We start from the raw sequence: 16,141 nt of genomic DNA on the forward strand, positions 1-16,141 counted from the left end.
AAGAGCAAGTTAGGAAAATTAGAAAATTTCTTGATGATGATAGCTCCATCATTACTTAAGTGAAATCAGAGTAAGTAAATGACATGATCAAACATTGACTTTGAAACTGTAACCTAATTTTCCAAATAGCTATAGGTGTGTGTATATCAGTGTGTAATATAAACCAATAATTCCTCCTTCCTTCATTATTTCTTTCCTTCCTTCCTTCTTCCCTTCCTCCTTTCTTTGTAATCAATGCCACTGAAAAGGAACTGAAATAACTCTTCTTATATGGAGTCTTATGTCTTTCAATATAAAACCTTATGGAATCCCCACAGTAATTCTATTAAGTAGATGTTCTTGTCAACCCAATGGAAGACTATGAGAAGTACAGTGACTTGTTAGACATCACATAGTAACTTACTATAAGAACTGGGGCTGGGACCCAGGGCTCGGAACTCCTTGACCAGAGTTCTTTGTCACACTGCCCTGTGCTAGTTAGCTAGCTTAGTGGCCTGGCTTTGTGGAAATTATAGGTGAGCTTAAAGGGAGGAACAATAACCATGGCAACAGTTCTAGGAAATGCTTTTATCTCCTACAACTAGTCTGCCACCCAAAGCAGAGCCATGGTGGACTGCAAAGGACAACAGAGTTTCTCTTGGGTCTCATCACCTCATGTCAGGTCATCTCCACGGTAACTGGGGGGAAAGAGACCCTCCCCCCTTCAGGCTCTTACATTTTCCCTGCCGCTTGTAAACTCTGACAGGCAGGGCATTTCTTACACCGTGGAAAACATCAGAGAAAAGAGAAGAAATTGCTCTCACTCTGAACTTTACCTCTGCTGAACCAAAGGGCTTGCTGACAGTGCAGAGATAAACACAAGAAAGGGTAAGGTCCTGTAAAGAAGGAAAGGGAACAGAGTCGCAGGTTCAAATAACAATTGACCGGTGCTCGCCCTGGCAGAATTGCCTTCTGTGATACCTGTACTCTATCCCATACTTTTCTTATTGAACGGATAATCTAAAATCTTGAAGTTCTTCTCTCATCTGCCCTTCGACGATTACTGAGAGTGTGGTATTTGTTCAGGTGAAGAACCAACTCACTGACACACAGATGGTTGGGTGTGATTTCATTCAAAAAGTAATTCTGCCCTGGCTGGTGTAGCTCAGTGGATTGAGCACGGGCTGCAAAACAAAAGGTCGCAGTTCGGTTCCCAGTCAGGGCACACGCCTGGGTTGCAGGCCAGGTCCCAGCAGGGGACGTTCCAGAAGCAGCCACACACTGATGTTTCCCTCCCTCTCTTACTCCTTCCCTTCCCCTCTCTCTAAAAATAAATAAATAATTTTTTTTAAAAAAAGAGTTATTCTGACATGTTTGACTGCACAAACCAAACAGAGAGCCTGTTAACCATGGCCACAAAGGATGTAGATTCCTGAAGGTCAAGGAGAAAGTAACAGAATGAGAGCTAGAATTCATAGCATCTGAAGGCCCCTGCATCCTGTGAGTCAGCCCCTCAGTGATTAGCCAACCAATGTTCTTAGAACACTCATTGTATTGACCCCAGTGTTAAGACTCTGGATGCACTGAACTCCAGTTCCTAGAGTCATTACCACGTGATCATGACATCACAGAGTTCCGATATTCAGTTTCCTGATGTTTCAAACCAACCTACAAAATGTTAATGGGCCAGAACTGGGGAAAACAGCCTGCACAACTGAGATCCAAGCTGCGTTTATTCTTTCCTCCTTAGGGACTTTCTTTTGTGGACTTCTCATCTTGTTCCTTTTCAGGCAAATCTGGTCGGCCATAAGGAAATTGCACAACATCAAGGGAACCGGAATTCTCTTGGTCAGTTTCCTCATTTGGGATCCCACTGTATGAAGAGCAGAGACAGGTTTGATTTAGAAATCATGTGTTTGTGTTTAGAAGATGACTAAGGCTTCACTCAGTTTTTACAGGCTAACAGAGGCAGCTCTGATCTGGTGCCTGAGAAAGGGGCTGATCTGCTTGAGGCTGAAAATCAGACCCCAGGCAACTGCTTCAAAGGCCACAGGGACAGGGCCAGGCTTCCTCTCCTGCGACTTGGAGAAGAAATACCTTGTGTGGCCGCTGATGAATGGTAGCTCTGGAAACAGAGATTGCTTTTCTAAAAAAAAAAAAAAAAAACCACAACGAAACAAACAACAACAAAAAAACCCCACCCAGAAACATTATGTTTAGGCCTCTATTTTGAATTTTAAAATGGTAGCTGTGCTAGGTCCTGTGAGGGAGGCAAAAAGGGGCACCAAAATCGCCCTCGCTTTCGTAAATCCATCATTCGTGGTGGGCATGCATTCACATATGTGCACTGCCTTTTGTATACCATGTTAACACAACACACTGAGTTACACATACCTATCCCATGGATGCCCACACACACACGCACATGACATCCTGCCTCGAATGCAAAGACCTTTTTTTTTAAAGATTTTATTTATTTATCTTTAGAGGGGAAGGAAAGGAGAGAAGGAGAGAAATATCAATGTATGGTTGCTTCTCGTGAGTACCCTACTGGGGACCTGGCCTGCAGCCCAGGCATGTGCCCTGACTGGGAATCAAACTGCAATCGTGTGGTTCCCAGGCCCGCGCTCAATCCACTGAGCTACACCAGCCAGGGCCTGCAAAGACCTTTTCATACCGAGACAAGTTTAGCAAGGGTAAGTGGTATTGAATGACACCTGGCAGACGACGATGAAAATAATGGTATCATACCCAGACAAGATGTTACCTAAGAGCTTGAAATAAAACTCAAATGCTGCATCACTGCTATTCTACTACTAGTGGCCCAAGGGAAAGAGCTTTATTGTGCCCAGTGTGGACTGTTCCTAAATTCTGTTTCCTAGACTTTGTTTCTCTGATTACAGTAGTTTTCATAACAGAACACATTTCATCTGGACAATATAATTAATACTGCAAGGTTGCTTAGAACATTTCTCTTCATGCTACACATTGACAAAAATAACAGAATTTATAATAGCTTGGTAACTTTTTAAGATCAGTGGCAATCTCATAATGTGGAACTCAGGTTTCTGCATTCGGGAAGTACCCAATACTGATGTTCACAGGTTCTGTCACAAAATAAGTTCACTCTATTACTAATTATTTCTAGATGAGAGACTTTAAGTAATGATATAAAAACTGGGGAACGAATTCTGGGGCACTGACAGAGTATACACACGGGTTGGTGAGTTAGCCTTCTTTCCTATTTTCAATGCACTATTCAGCGAGCAGAATTATTTAATCCTCTTAGATTCCTATTCCAGGAACTGTATAGCTTCTTCTCCATTATATTCATTTGCATGTAGTCACCAAAATGTGAGAACCCATTTGTCCATAAATATTTGCTATATTTTTCATTTCTTTGGATGTAATTCCTGTCTACCCTTTGGTCCAGAGTTCTACCTTTTAATTAGGAAGCAAATGTTACAAAATGTTAAGGAATGAGATCCAAGAAACCAGAGTACTGTACTATTCTGCTCTTGAAGCTTGAGGACTTTGATAAAAATTGAGTGATTTCTTAATAATTTGTTATATTAATACAAATTGAGAATGCTGTATATTTTCTCTCAGCTTTTGGAAAAGTTTGCCAAATGTAAAAAATATCACAAATCTGGCTACTGTTATGTAAAAATTATTTGGAGAGTCATCATTTTTTTTCTTAAAGGACCATTTTAAAAAGGCTTATTACATTAGTTAGTATGATTTTATTATATCTTAGGGCCAATTTGTTTTCCATCGAAGGCACCTCCAATTTTATAATGAAATACAAATGGGTGTTTTATATTAATGTCATATTTAATATCTTTTAAAAATCAATTCCCAAACATCTCAGGAATGCGTGTGATGAATTATAGGTATGAAAGGGTAAATCATTGATCAAGATATGAACTCTACCCAGTAGTTATTTATTAAGATTTCTCTTCCTACCACTCAGAAAATATGAGTAGAAAAATTAAGTCATTTCAAAACCCTGGCCCTACCTAAGATAAACTTTTCTAAAAGTCAGAGGGTACAGGAAGCATGATGTGGTCAGTCCTAATTTGCTTGTGTTTTTCTTGTTGTTAGTTCAAGACCAGCAACACATGTGGTGGTGAATTTGGACTCCATCTTTCCCGATTGCCTGCTTGTGGGCAAGTCATTTAATTTCTCCATACTTCAGTTTCTTTATCAATATAAAATGGATTTAATCACAATTTGTCTACATCATAGGATTATTATACAGGTCATATATAATAAGTAAAGGCATTTAGCAAATGTGAGGATGAATTATAATTTCACCGGGACATGATACTAGATAAGGAACTAAAAGCAATATTAAATTCCGAAAACTTTCCTTCTTCTTTTTCTCTCAAAAAAAGCAGCTACTCAACTAGTCACCTAAAAATCCATGTGTAATCTTTTTTCTTTGCCCATGTATCTTGATGGAAAAGGATAAGACCCTCGTTCCCTGAGCAGAGATATGCATGTTGCTCTCAGACCTGCACCATGTCATTGAAGGGTCTGGGAGTGAGAGTGTGTGGGAGAAGCGTGATGAAGACCGTCAAATTCAGTGTTAAAAACTTGTTCAGAAGACCTGTCAAATGCAAACTCAGTAAAATTCATCTTTTGAAATAGGGTTCCATGGGTTTGGGCTAACTACGGTCATTTCTGACTGACACCAGGAGACGCTGTTACCAGATGACTTTGTCTGAGGTCCAGCTCACACTCAGTTCCTTTCTCTTCCTTATAGAAACTAATCTTGTCAAAGATCATCGGTAGTAAACATCTAAAAAGTCTCCAACTCCATGGAGAATTTCGGGATCATATAGAAATGCTACTTTCGGCACAGACCTTCGTGGGGCGAGTGTTGGTAAGTACATTTTCATTGTTACCTGGCTAGCAGACTTCAGCCGTGGGCATGGTGATGGTCGGTACATGTCATTTTATCATGCGGGTAAGTGTCTAATGCTCTCTGATGGCCTCGTCTAAAACACCACTTCCTCCCAGCTGCCATCTCTGTGTCCACCCTCTTTAACCATTGTTTTCCTGATTTTTTCTTCGGAGTGAATATAATTACTTGGAATTGTATTTTATACTTAATGCCTGCCTATCATCCGGAAGAAAAGCTATATTAGGGCAAAGGCTGGACGTGTTTTGTTCTTCTTATATGGATGTCTGGCATATAGCAGATGTTCAACAAATTTTGATGTTTAGTGGCTTATCAGCCCTGAAATGTGCAGCTATATTCCAGTCCTGTGAATACAATAGCCCCTTTTCTTCCTGAAACAAACTAGTCATCTTCTGCCCTTTCATAATACAGGGCCTGGCAGAAGGAATGCCACTCTGGGTGGTTGGTAGTGTAGGTGACTGTCTCTTGCGAGATAGACAGCAATTTGAAGATTTCATCTAAAATGTCATTTGGTGTGCTCGAGTGTGATTCTTACAAAAGATTTTTATGTAATAAAAAGGGGTGTTATTTGTGCCAGACCCCTGTACTTCTCATTTTACTTCATATTTTAATCTGGGTAACTTGGACCTGTAACTCAATCCAGATGTCATGTCCTTGTGGAAATCTTACTTCATCTCTATATGAGGCTAAGAGTCTCTAAGGCTCTATGACAGGCCTTGAACACCGTTATGAAAATTGTCTGTGCATATATGCCTCTCTCCCCAATACACTGGGAGTTCCTTGAGAAAAGAGATTATGCCGCAGAAATCTTTATATGCCATTGTCTGGAAATAGCAGGTGCCCTATAAGTGAATAGTACACTGATCATCATTTCAGTAGCAGACTTTGGTGTGAAACATTCAAAATCAGAAGCTGTAATTTGAGGGTATACTGCCATCAGATGGTGGTATGTCAGAAACAGACACATGTAGACTAGAGTTTTCTCTGCTTTTTTTTATAATTGGCAAAGACATTGCTCTTTTCTAATTAATGTTATTTTATTCAAAATAATCAATTTTTAAAACTTATTTGGAAGTACATAAGTAAACCTGCTTTAATAAAATCTGCAAGGAACGTTGAATCATCTGGGAATGTGCTTCTCTTTTCTCTTCTTTCTAAGGTTTTGATCTTTTTTTTTTCCTTCAAAGTTCCCATCAGAATGATCTATTAGAGAAGAATTTTGTGATTCTGATTATAACATGGGCTTCTTGATCAGGATCTCTTGAAATTGTCTAACCGTGTTTGACTCTAGGAGGGTAGTATTGGAAATAACGTGTCATATTAAAGGTCACTGGCGTAAAGCAGGGAAGAAGTTTCATCGACTACCAAATTCCTCTTTTTATAAGGACACCAGTCCCACCGAATCAGAGTCTATCCTATGAGCTTTTCTTAATGCAAATCCATCTGCAAAAACCCTGTTATCAAACAAGATCACTCTCTGAAGTACTTACACTTAGGACTTCAACATACATTTTGGGGGGGACATAATTCAACACACAACCATTGTAATGATAAATGTAACCATCCTCAGCAAAGATATGACATCACAAGTATCTTTACACCAAAAATGTAACTTAGAGATAATGAATAAGTAAAAATTACAAGAAATAAAGAAGAAATATTAACAATGCAAAGGTAGTTAAGAACTTTTAGTTCAGTTATCTTACATTAGGACATACTAAATAGACAGAAAAAAACAATAATCATAAAGAAGACAAGAGTAACTTAATGAGAGAGCTGATTAATATGGTTAAACTCCGTATGCTGAAAACAAATTCAACTTACAAGTGACTACAGACTATTTACAAGAATTCAGCTTATATTAAGCCACAAAAAAACCAACTGTAAAACAGATAAAGTACTGACAGACAACATTAACTGAACCCAGTGCAATAAATAGGAAAATAATAAATAAACCCAGGGAAAAAAAACAAAAACAAAGACCTTCCAGCTAAAATTTTAAAAAATTCTCTAATAATCCTTGACTTGGAGAAATCAATATAATAATTTTGGCATACATAAAGCATAAAAATAATTAAAACACCACATATCACTTACACCTAAAGTATAAGCTGAGAATGCTCCTGGGTTAAATGCTTTACGATAAAAACCTTTTGATAAATAAAAAAATTTAAATAAATGATTAAGCATCAATCTCAAAAAATTAAAAAATAAAACATTAATCTAAGAAGAATAAATATAAAGTCAGAAATTAATGAATTATAAAGCAGCTGATTATTTGAAATAAACAATAACAAACAATAAAATAATTTTGAAAATAAAATTTATGTGAAATATTAAAAAAATAAACAATAAAACAGAGAAACCAATAGCTAGTCTAAAAGAGGAGAAAAGAGCATACATACATATGAAATAAGACATTAAAATGGGAAAACAAGTGCAGATAAAAAGAAACTTGAAAGATATTTGTGCAATTAAATTTGAAAACTGGATGATTCCTTAGGACGATACAAATGACCAAAAGCAACCATAAAGGAAACTTAAACAGACCAAATATCTGGAGAAATAAAGAGGTTCGTTTTCAAAGATCCATATTAACATCCCCACCATCACCCCTCCTCCTACGGGAGGAGACCCAGCTGATTTCAAGGTCTAGTTCAACAAATGCTCAATGACTGGATTTCTTTAGTGATAATTCAAGAGGGCCGGGACATAGGAAATAAAGGGAAGAAAACATCCACTTTTCTTCTTCAGCGAAGGCACAGTATCTACATCAAAACCCCCAAAGATGGCAAATTAAAAATCTCAACAGACCATGCTGAGATTACTTTGGGGGAGGATTGTCCTTAATACTTTGGGGGAGGATTCATGGCCAACCACCCAGTAGAAGAAGAAAAGGAAGGGAGAGGGCGAGCAGGACAAGAAGACGAAACAAGAGAAAAAGAAAAAGATGGAAAATAAGGAGAAGGAGGAAAATCCAATAAACAAAAGGGGAAAAAGTATTCTCTTCAAAACAGGACATCTTCTAGAAATCCTTACAGAGATTAAAACATGACAAAGTATCAATCACCTTTATGGGTTTTTTTTAAAATTATCACAAGGTATGTTTTTATTACTACCTGTGGGAGATTCGCTTTTTCACTTAGCTCTAAATATAGGCCTAGTTTTAAACATTCTGTTTTCTTGGACGGGGTGGGGTATGTTGTTAATTATGCAATTAACTATGTTGCTTCCTTTTTCTGATGGCTAGACCATTTGAACCAAAATTATGGCTCATGTTTAGCACATGTATCTATTTTTAGCTTCATTCTAAGTGCCATTTTATGTCCACATTCTATTTTCCTGTCTTCTCTGACTTCTATTTTTTTTTTTTAGGTAATATAACACTTTATGTGTCTTTGTATTGTGCCTTCACTCTTTCCCCTAAAAGAAGGAAAACTTTTCTGTGAATGTAGGATCCTTCCTGTAGATATGTAAATAAGCCTTTAGCAAGAACAAAGGTTGTCAGTCTCAGTAGACAGAACAACTAAAATGGGCAAAGAGAGCATCACCATTCCTTTGAAAATGAGAAGGAATATTTCAAAAGTGATCCTGGGAAAATTGACTAAATAAAAAATACTTTTGTAATGTAATGGAAAGAAAAATATAAAACATACTAGAAATAATCAGTTTCTTACAGTTTGCATCCACTGTTTATGTTAGGAAATTAAACAACCTTTTCTACCACCTTGAAATGTTGTAGCTTCGCCTATGTTTTATTCCATTTCCTTTCTTATTTCATATTTCGTATTTAATATACCATCAAGTATCAGGAACTCATTTTGTTGTATAGTATGAGATATGCTTTAGTTCAGAGCTCTTTATCATGTAAACAAAGAAAAGACTGGTAGAAAATACAATATTCACACTGATGATTTCTGGATGACTTCATTATTTATCTTTTTATGCATGTGGTAAAATATCCAAGAAGTATCAAAAGGTATATAGCAAAAAATTACTTTCTTCCTTACTCTCCTCTCCATCCACTGCCATGAGTTTCTTCCTTCAAATCTGTAGATTCTTAGCAACACTGTCAGATAAATTTTCTTTAGTTGTTTAGGGAACTTAAGATAACTCTTCTCCCTCCCCCATCATAAGTTCTATCTGTAAACTTTAAATTATGGAATAATAAAATTTGTTATTCCTTGTGGCAGTTCTTTGCGGAGAATAGTAAAATGAATGATTAATGGAGCCAGTGGAGGTAAAATTAGATCTGAATTCAGGTTAGTCCACTGATCCTGTGTCTGCAAATTGAAACACACCCCGGGAAGGAGGTCAAGGTTGTTGCAACAGACTTCTGAGGGGCTGGCAGATACCATCAGTTCTCCAACTTTCTTAAGTGCTATTTCTTAATATGTATCTCCCTGAAGACACTTCACTATGGTTCTGCACTCCTATCGTCCTTTTACAACCACCTCCTTTTGATAAATGAGGAATTTGATACATAGAGATAAAATGAAAAACTTACAAAATGGGGATAAGTAATACTACCTATGGATAGGTTAATCAATGAATAAATGAGGTAACATATAAGATGCTGAACCCTATCTCATTTGAGCAATAATTAACATCCATAAATACACACATTAATTTAAAAATCCATGTCATTTGGATGAATTTCCTGTATGATTTTACTTTTGATAAGCCTCAGAATTTGTAATATAGTTATGTTGTTTAATCAAATGCATCTTAGCAACTGTAATAATTCAATCCAGAAGAAATTTTTAAAATATATTTAGGTTTGTATCTCTCTGATGGTGAGTGATGTTGAGCATTTTTTTCATATGTCTATTGGGCCCTCTGTATGTCCTCCTTGGAGAAGTGTCTCACAATGAGATACCACGTCACGCTGCTCAGCATGGCCATCATTAATAAATCAACAAACAGCAAGTGCTGGTGAGGATGTGGAGAAAAGGGAACCCTAGTGCACTGTTAGTGGGAATGCAGACTGGTGTAACCACTATGGAAAACAGTGTGGAATTTCTTTAAAAAATTAAAAATGGAACTGCCTTTTGACCCAGCAATTCCACTTCTGGGAATATACCCTAAGAATCCCAAAACACCGAAAGAACCCATGCACCCCCGTGTTCATAGCAGCACAATTTACAATAATCAAAATTTGGAACCAGCCTAAGTGCCCGTCAGTAGATCAGTGGATTAAAAAACTGTGGTATATTTACACAAAGGAAAATGACCCAGCAATAAGAAAGAAGGAATGCCTACCTTTTGCAACAGCATGGATGGAACTGCAGACTGTTGTGCTAAGTGAAGTAAGCCAGGCAGTGACAGATAAATAGCACATGATCTCACGTACGAGTGGAATCTAATGACTATAGACACGGAGGGCAGGCTGGGAGGAGGGGAGGCAAAGAGGAAAATATTGGGACAGTTGTAATGGAATAAACAAGAAAATATAAAATAAATAAATAAATAAGCAATCTCTTTAGAGACAGATGTCCGACAATTTAGGTTCTTTTAGTTTCTCGTACCTCTCTTGAGATTTCACAACAGTTTCCCCATTTCTCCACTCAATTACTATTTCCTAGAGGTGGTACGCAGTAGTTACTGAATCGACATGACACGGGATGATCAGAAACCCAGGTTTTGCCCGGTGTCCTGATGTCATTGATTACAGAGTCTCTTGCATTCTCAAAGTTTACATGAGAACAATAAATAACAGAATCACCTTTGTTTGTCAANTCTTTAGAGACAGATGTCCGACAATTTAGGTTCTTTTAGTTTCTCGTACCTCTCTTGAGATTTCACAACAGTTTCCCCATTTCTCCACTCAATTACTATTTCCTAGAGGTGGTACGCAGTAGTTACTGAATCGACATGACACGGGATGATCAGAAACCCAGGTTTTGCCAGGTGTCCTGATGTCATTGATTACAGAGTCTCTTGCATTCTCAAAGTTTACATGTGGACAATAAATAACAGAATCACCTTTGTTTGTCAAAGCCACAGGACATTTTCCAAAGAAGAGCCACTTGAAAAGAATGCAACTTTGAAGGGCCCCTTCACTGTTCCATAGATTAACACTCCCCCTGTGGTTCGAAAAAAACACTTTTTCTCTCTCACCTGCTGATTTACACCATTCTCCCCTCATGACCTGCCCCATCCCTCCCTTTGGGTCTCATTTAGCCTTGCTGGAAATCTATATTTTTTCATTAGTCTCATGATATACATATACATATAATTAGTATATTTTTATCATTCTTAATTTTGGTACCCGGTTTTGATGCAGACACCGGCCCGCAGTATCCGTGTCATTATGGATGAAACGAGACATTCACACGGACCACTGAGTCTGCTGAAGGAAAAGGGACAGCGTGGCTTTCTCTCAAGGGGAGCAAAAGCCCTGGGCCTTGTCATGACCGGCCTTTATAGGGTTTCTGGGCACATTACATGATGGTCCTCATTTGCTATGCACAGGCTGCTTTAGGTGGTTACCTTTTACAGAAAACAAAGGAGCCAATGCCGCTAATCACATCACAGAAGAGGGATATTAGCCAATGAAAAGGCAAAAGTGGTTGAACTGGTTACACTTGGGATCGAGGAGGTTTAGCATGGATTTTAGGAAGTTATTTTGCAGTAAATGTTTGCCACACATCCGGGTGAAGGAGTTTTTAGCAAAAAGCAAGACTCAAAGTGGCCTAGGCACATTGCAGGCCTGATCCCCCATGGGGGAACCTATCCATGGGCGTGATTCCTGTGCGTCTCCCAGTGGGAGCTGGGCCCACACCACACAGAACAGTCTCCTGCAAGTTTTATCTCATTTATTTTGTTTATTTCCCCATCCAGTCAGTTTTATAACCCCACCAGCTTAGGAAGAGAGTTTTCTAATAAGCCTTCTTTGACACCAATACCTGTTTCTTCTCCTATCATCCAAAGGTCCGCCCCAAGTCTGGGGAACAGTTGACTGGATAGGCGCTGAGCTGATTGGAAGAAATCCCCAAGTTGACATATTTCCCTTCTGCAAGGAGAATGGTCAGGGAGAGTGAGTTGTAGCCCCCAAGAAAGAAGGATTAACATGCAATAAACAGGCTGCTCCACCTGTAAAGCTTGTCCTAAAAAAGCAACTTCCTTAACCCACACGTTACTTTGTCCACTGTGGCAGTGACTTACATTGTTCTTGCGAGGACCCTGGTCTCCAAACACAAAGCCCATATTTTCATCACTGGGGCAGCTTTGATGAGCTGAGCCTTCCTAAAGTCTGAGTCAACTCTGCCAGAGAGCTGACATTTCTTGCCAATCTGGGATCCCCGTATTCAAGACCCTGGTACACCGACCCCCCCTCCGGCCTGGTGTACCCCTCCCCCACCTCTCCGGCCTGGTGTCTCCACTCGGATGCCACAGGACTGCGCTGTGCACACCCGGTGCTGAGTCTCACCACGCATGCGCAGTTTTCACAGACCGCCAGCCGCGGGGGCTGGCCTAACCTTTCTGGCCTCTTCAGTTGAATTTGATTTACACAATTTTTTTCCTCAGACTCCTTCTTCGGCTATTTGTCACAGACTTCGGCAAGTAACGCCCTTATTTTTATCAATGTCACATTATTTTAAACTTTAATTTCTTGTTTGATTCCTGGTGTATTGAGATTAATGCGGTCTGCTTTTATTTTCTTTGGGATGGAGTGGCTGGCCATCTTTTTTACTTTGTTAAAACTGATGGACCAAAAATATCACTGCCTTTATGATTTCTCGTTTACAGAATGCATGGAAATTATTTGCTGCCCAGCACATGATCATTTTTATGACTACTTAGTGGACTTTAGAAAGAATATACGTGGTACCAGTTTGATATATAAGAACTCTTCGTTGTGTTGTATGATTTCCATACCCTTAATTATCTGATGGCTGATTGAAAGGGGAATGTCAGACATTTTCATTGATTATTTATCCTTTTTTAAATATCTTGAGTTTCTAACAGGCTAAGAATTATACATTTTATGTAACGCTGATTAGTGCCTAGCATTACATATCACATTTATTACATCTTCTTGACTGAGTATGCCTTTCATCAATGTGAAATATCCTTTTTGTCATATTTAGCATTTTTTTAGTTTATTTCTTTTTTTTTGGCTGGAACATTTTAAAATACAACATTGCTTCCATTTCACTCAAACTTCCCTGGGATGTCTTTGCCCAGCTCTCTTTCAATCTTCTGTCTTATTTCCTCTTAAGCGCGTCTCATAAATATCATGCACCTGGATGTTTATTCTTTTATTGACTTATAAATACATTTATTTGTTAATTCACCAGAGGAGTTATTCACCTTATGGTGATCTGCTTTATTGGTCTTTAAAATATTTGGAAATTGAATTTGCTGCATGGTAGAATATCTAATATCCGTGCCTTAAAAAAGTGGGACATCTGTTAGTAAGAAAAGGGAGAGTGGGTAGCAGATACACAACTGAGCTGCACCCCAGGCCAGGTTCCGGGTCTCACTGGGGAGGCAAAACTGCACGGTGGTTGCGATTTCTGAGACGTAGGCTCACACATCGGCTCCTCCACTTCCTACATGTCATCTTGGGCAAGTGGGTTTTCTTAAACTGGGTTCTGTTCCTGCAATGTGAATAACCTCCTTTAAAGTATTATAGGGAAAAGGACATGATAATACGTGTAAACCATTCAAGGTACATAAGCATTGACCATTAGCTGATACTTGCATTTCTGATTTGTAACTTTTTATTGCTTTTGTTTACTTCCCTGCATCTTTGACTTGGATAATCCCATTTTTCATACGTAGCATAGACATACTAGGTAAATCAAACTCAGTACAGAATTCCCATTCCGTACTTCTCCATGTAGATCTGCACGTTCTATGTCCATATCCTGTTCTTGCATGAGATCTTTCACACTGCTCTTCTTTCCTTCCCAAAATTGAACTAATGTGATATTCATTTCTAGATCACTATTTTGTTTTGAGCATTATACGCCTGTTAATATGTTTTCTTAATCTTTGCTTCAGAGTCAAAAACTGCATTATTTTTACCTTTCTGATTTTTTTCTTGACTACTTTCTGTATGTCTTTGTAAGGGAAAATGTGCTCTTCCATTCTCAAGAGCTCTTCCGAGCTCTTGAATATCCAATCATGGCTTTTATCTTGCTCTCCTCACAAGTGAGCAACAGTTTGGTTGGATGTCAAGTTCTTGGCTTCCAGTCCTTTTTTTCTGAAATGTGAGTAAATGTTTCAGTGTCTTCTAGCGCTTGAGATGACCTGCTATCAGGGACATCCAATCTTTTGGTGCCTCTGGGCCACACTGGAAGGACAGTTGTCTTGGGCCACACATTAAATACACAAACACTAACGAAAACTCATGAGCAAAAAAAAAGTTTTAAGTGAATTTATAATTGTGTGTTGGGCTCTGAATGTTTTCAGAGCCATCCCAGGCTGCACGCGGCCTGTGGGCTATGGGTTGGACACCCCCATCAATTAGATACTAAGCTCTTGTCTCCCAGCTCCCACCCTCTCTCCTCTTCTTTGTGGGTGAGGCCAGGACTCAGCAATCACACATGTCTTATGTGAGCTCCCTTATGTTCCTAGCTGGGCTCTGCTGACAGGGGTACAAGAGGAGACCGGAAACCCAGAAAGAGGAAGGGAACTGCTTCTTCCATGTTTTGCATCTATATTTTTCAGCCTCATCTATTCAGCCATATTTTACTCCTGTAGCAGTCAGCACTAAAAAAACTATTGAAAAACTTTTTTTCTCAACACTGCCAGCACCAGGCTCCCAGCACCTTCTCAGAGGTACAATTGCCAGCCAAGCCAGGACCCATCCTCCTAGGTCTGAATCTCGACTTCCAAAGCACACACCTCTTGTAAGATGCGAAATGTTGACAATCCTAGCCTCTTTTTGTTGATCTCTCAGCCAGGGATGGGGTGCAACTTCTTGCAGTTATGATATGTGTGTTACCCCCACATTCTCTTTTTGCTTCCCAGATCCTCCAACACTACTTAACAGATTTTTAGAGCCTCACTAGGAACAATGATTGGACTTTTAAACAGTTTAATTACATAGTCTATGTTAACTCTTTCATTGGAGTTCATTTCATCCCTTTTCATGACCTGATCCTCCTGTTTTCTTATACTTCCCATATAACTGTCGATTTTCTGTTGTCTGCTAATATTCGTAACTGAAAGTTGGAAGTATTTGCCGTGACCATTGCTAACCATGGTGATGGCTGTTTGCGTTCTGAAGGTCCCCAGAACTGTCCCTGGGTAAACAGGGAGAGTGAAGCCCCGCTATGGAAGGCAGAGCCTCTATTTGCTGTGCATTCTCCCACCCGGACAAACCCAGGGGGAGGATGCTGTGGCCAGCAGCTCAGCAGGTGGAGCTGTCTCTGGGTTGGGTTTCAAATAATTCGGTTTATTTCTCTCTCACTGCTTTCCAAGGTGCTTCCAGGAAAAGGGATTGCTGTTAGCTAAAAGGTCCCTCCTCGGCAACTGCTCGGCTTCAGAGTGCCTCCACCAGGCCCCTCTGTCTTTGCGGCTCCGTCTGCAATCCATGCCTCTGGTGGAGAGCCTTCTGCCCTTGCCAGACAGCCAGCGTTTCCAGATTTGCCCCTTCAACCCAGCAGGTCATCTCAGAATTATCTCCCATTTCAGCCCGACTCACTGAACAGTGTTCGCAGGGTTTAGGCCCCACTACCTTCTTTTGGGCTGGTGTGGACTTCTCTGTTGGCTCCATGTTATTTCTATGTAATGTTCTTCAGGTTTGTGACATGAGGTTTGTATCGTTCTCAGGGTCAAGAAAACTAACACTTTCTCTTTTTTTTGTTGATTTCGAAGATTTGGAGGATTGTAAACATTAGTCTGCCACCATCTTTCTGGAAGCCTGTCAATGTATGATTTATACTTGAAGAGTCACTTATGAAATTTAGTAAGAGAGAAAAAATATGCTCATATGTAAAGGAAAGAAAAAAGATTTCATGAAAACTATGTATGATTATCAATGTGCTGATACACACACACAATCTCCACTCCCAACATTTTCCCTGAGCTTAGCAATATCTCAACACTTAATATAAATGATAAAACAGAAGCCAGTAACTCCTGTGTATTAAGTAAGCCACAGCACTGCCACTTACAAAGCAGTTGGAAGAAAACCAGTTGAAGCTCTTAGCATATTACCCAAGCACATGTAAATGAGGGTCAGTCGGAACTGGAAAAGGACTTTTGCAACGATTTCTG

General features: G+C 39.3%; 1 protein-coding gene across 1 annotated transcript in view; it reads left to right on the plus strand.

Moving 5' to 3' along the window:
- The first annotated feature begins 1,632 nt into the window (after window positions 1–1,632).
- Window positions 1,633–16,141, plus strand: part of KCNU1 (potassium calcium-activated channel subfamily U member 1) — a 127,942-nt gene continuing 113,433 nt past the window's right edge. The window contains 2 exon segments of the mRNA XM_037055092.1: window positions 1,633–1,827; window positions 4,748–4,867. Coding sequence (XP_036910987.1) covers window positions 1,633–1,827; window positions 4,748–4,867 — 315 coding nt within the window.

Source organism: Sturnira hondurensis, unplaced genomic scaffold (assembly GCF_014824575.4).
Source record: "Sturnira hondurensis isolate 20B ecotype Veracruz unplaced genomic scaffold, ASM1482457v3 Scaffold0008640, whole genome shotgun sequence".
NCBI classification, from domain to species: Eukaryota; Metazoa; Chordata; class Mammalia; order Chiroptera; family Phyllostomidae; genus Sturnira; species Sturnira hondurensis.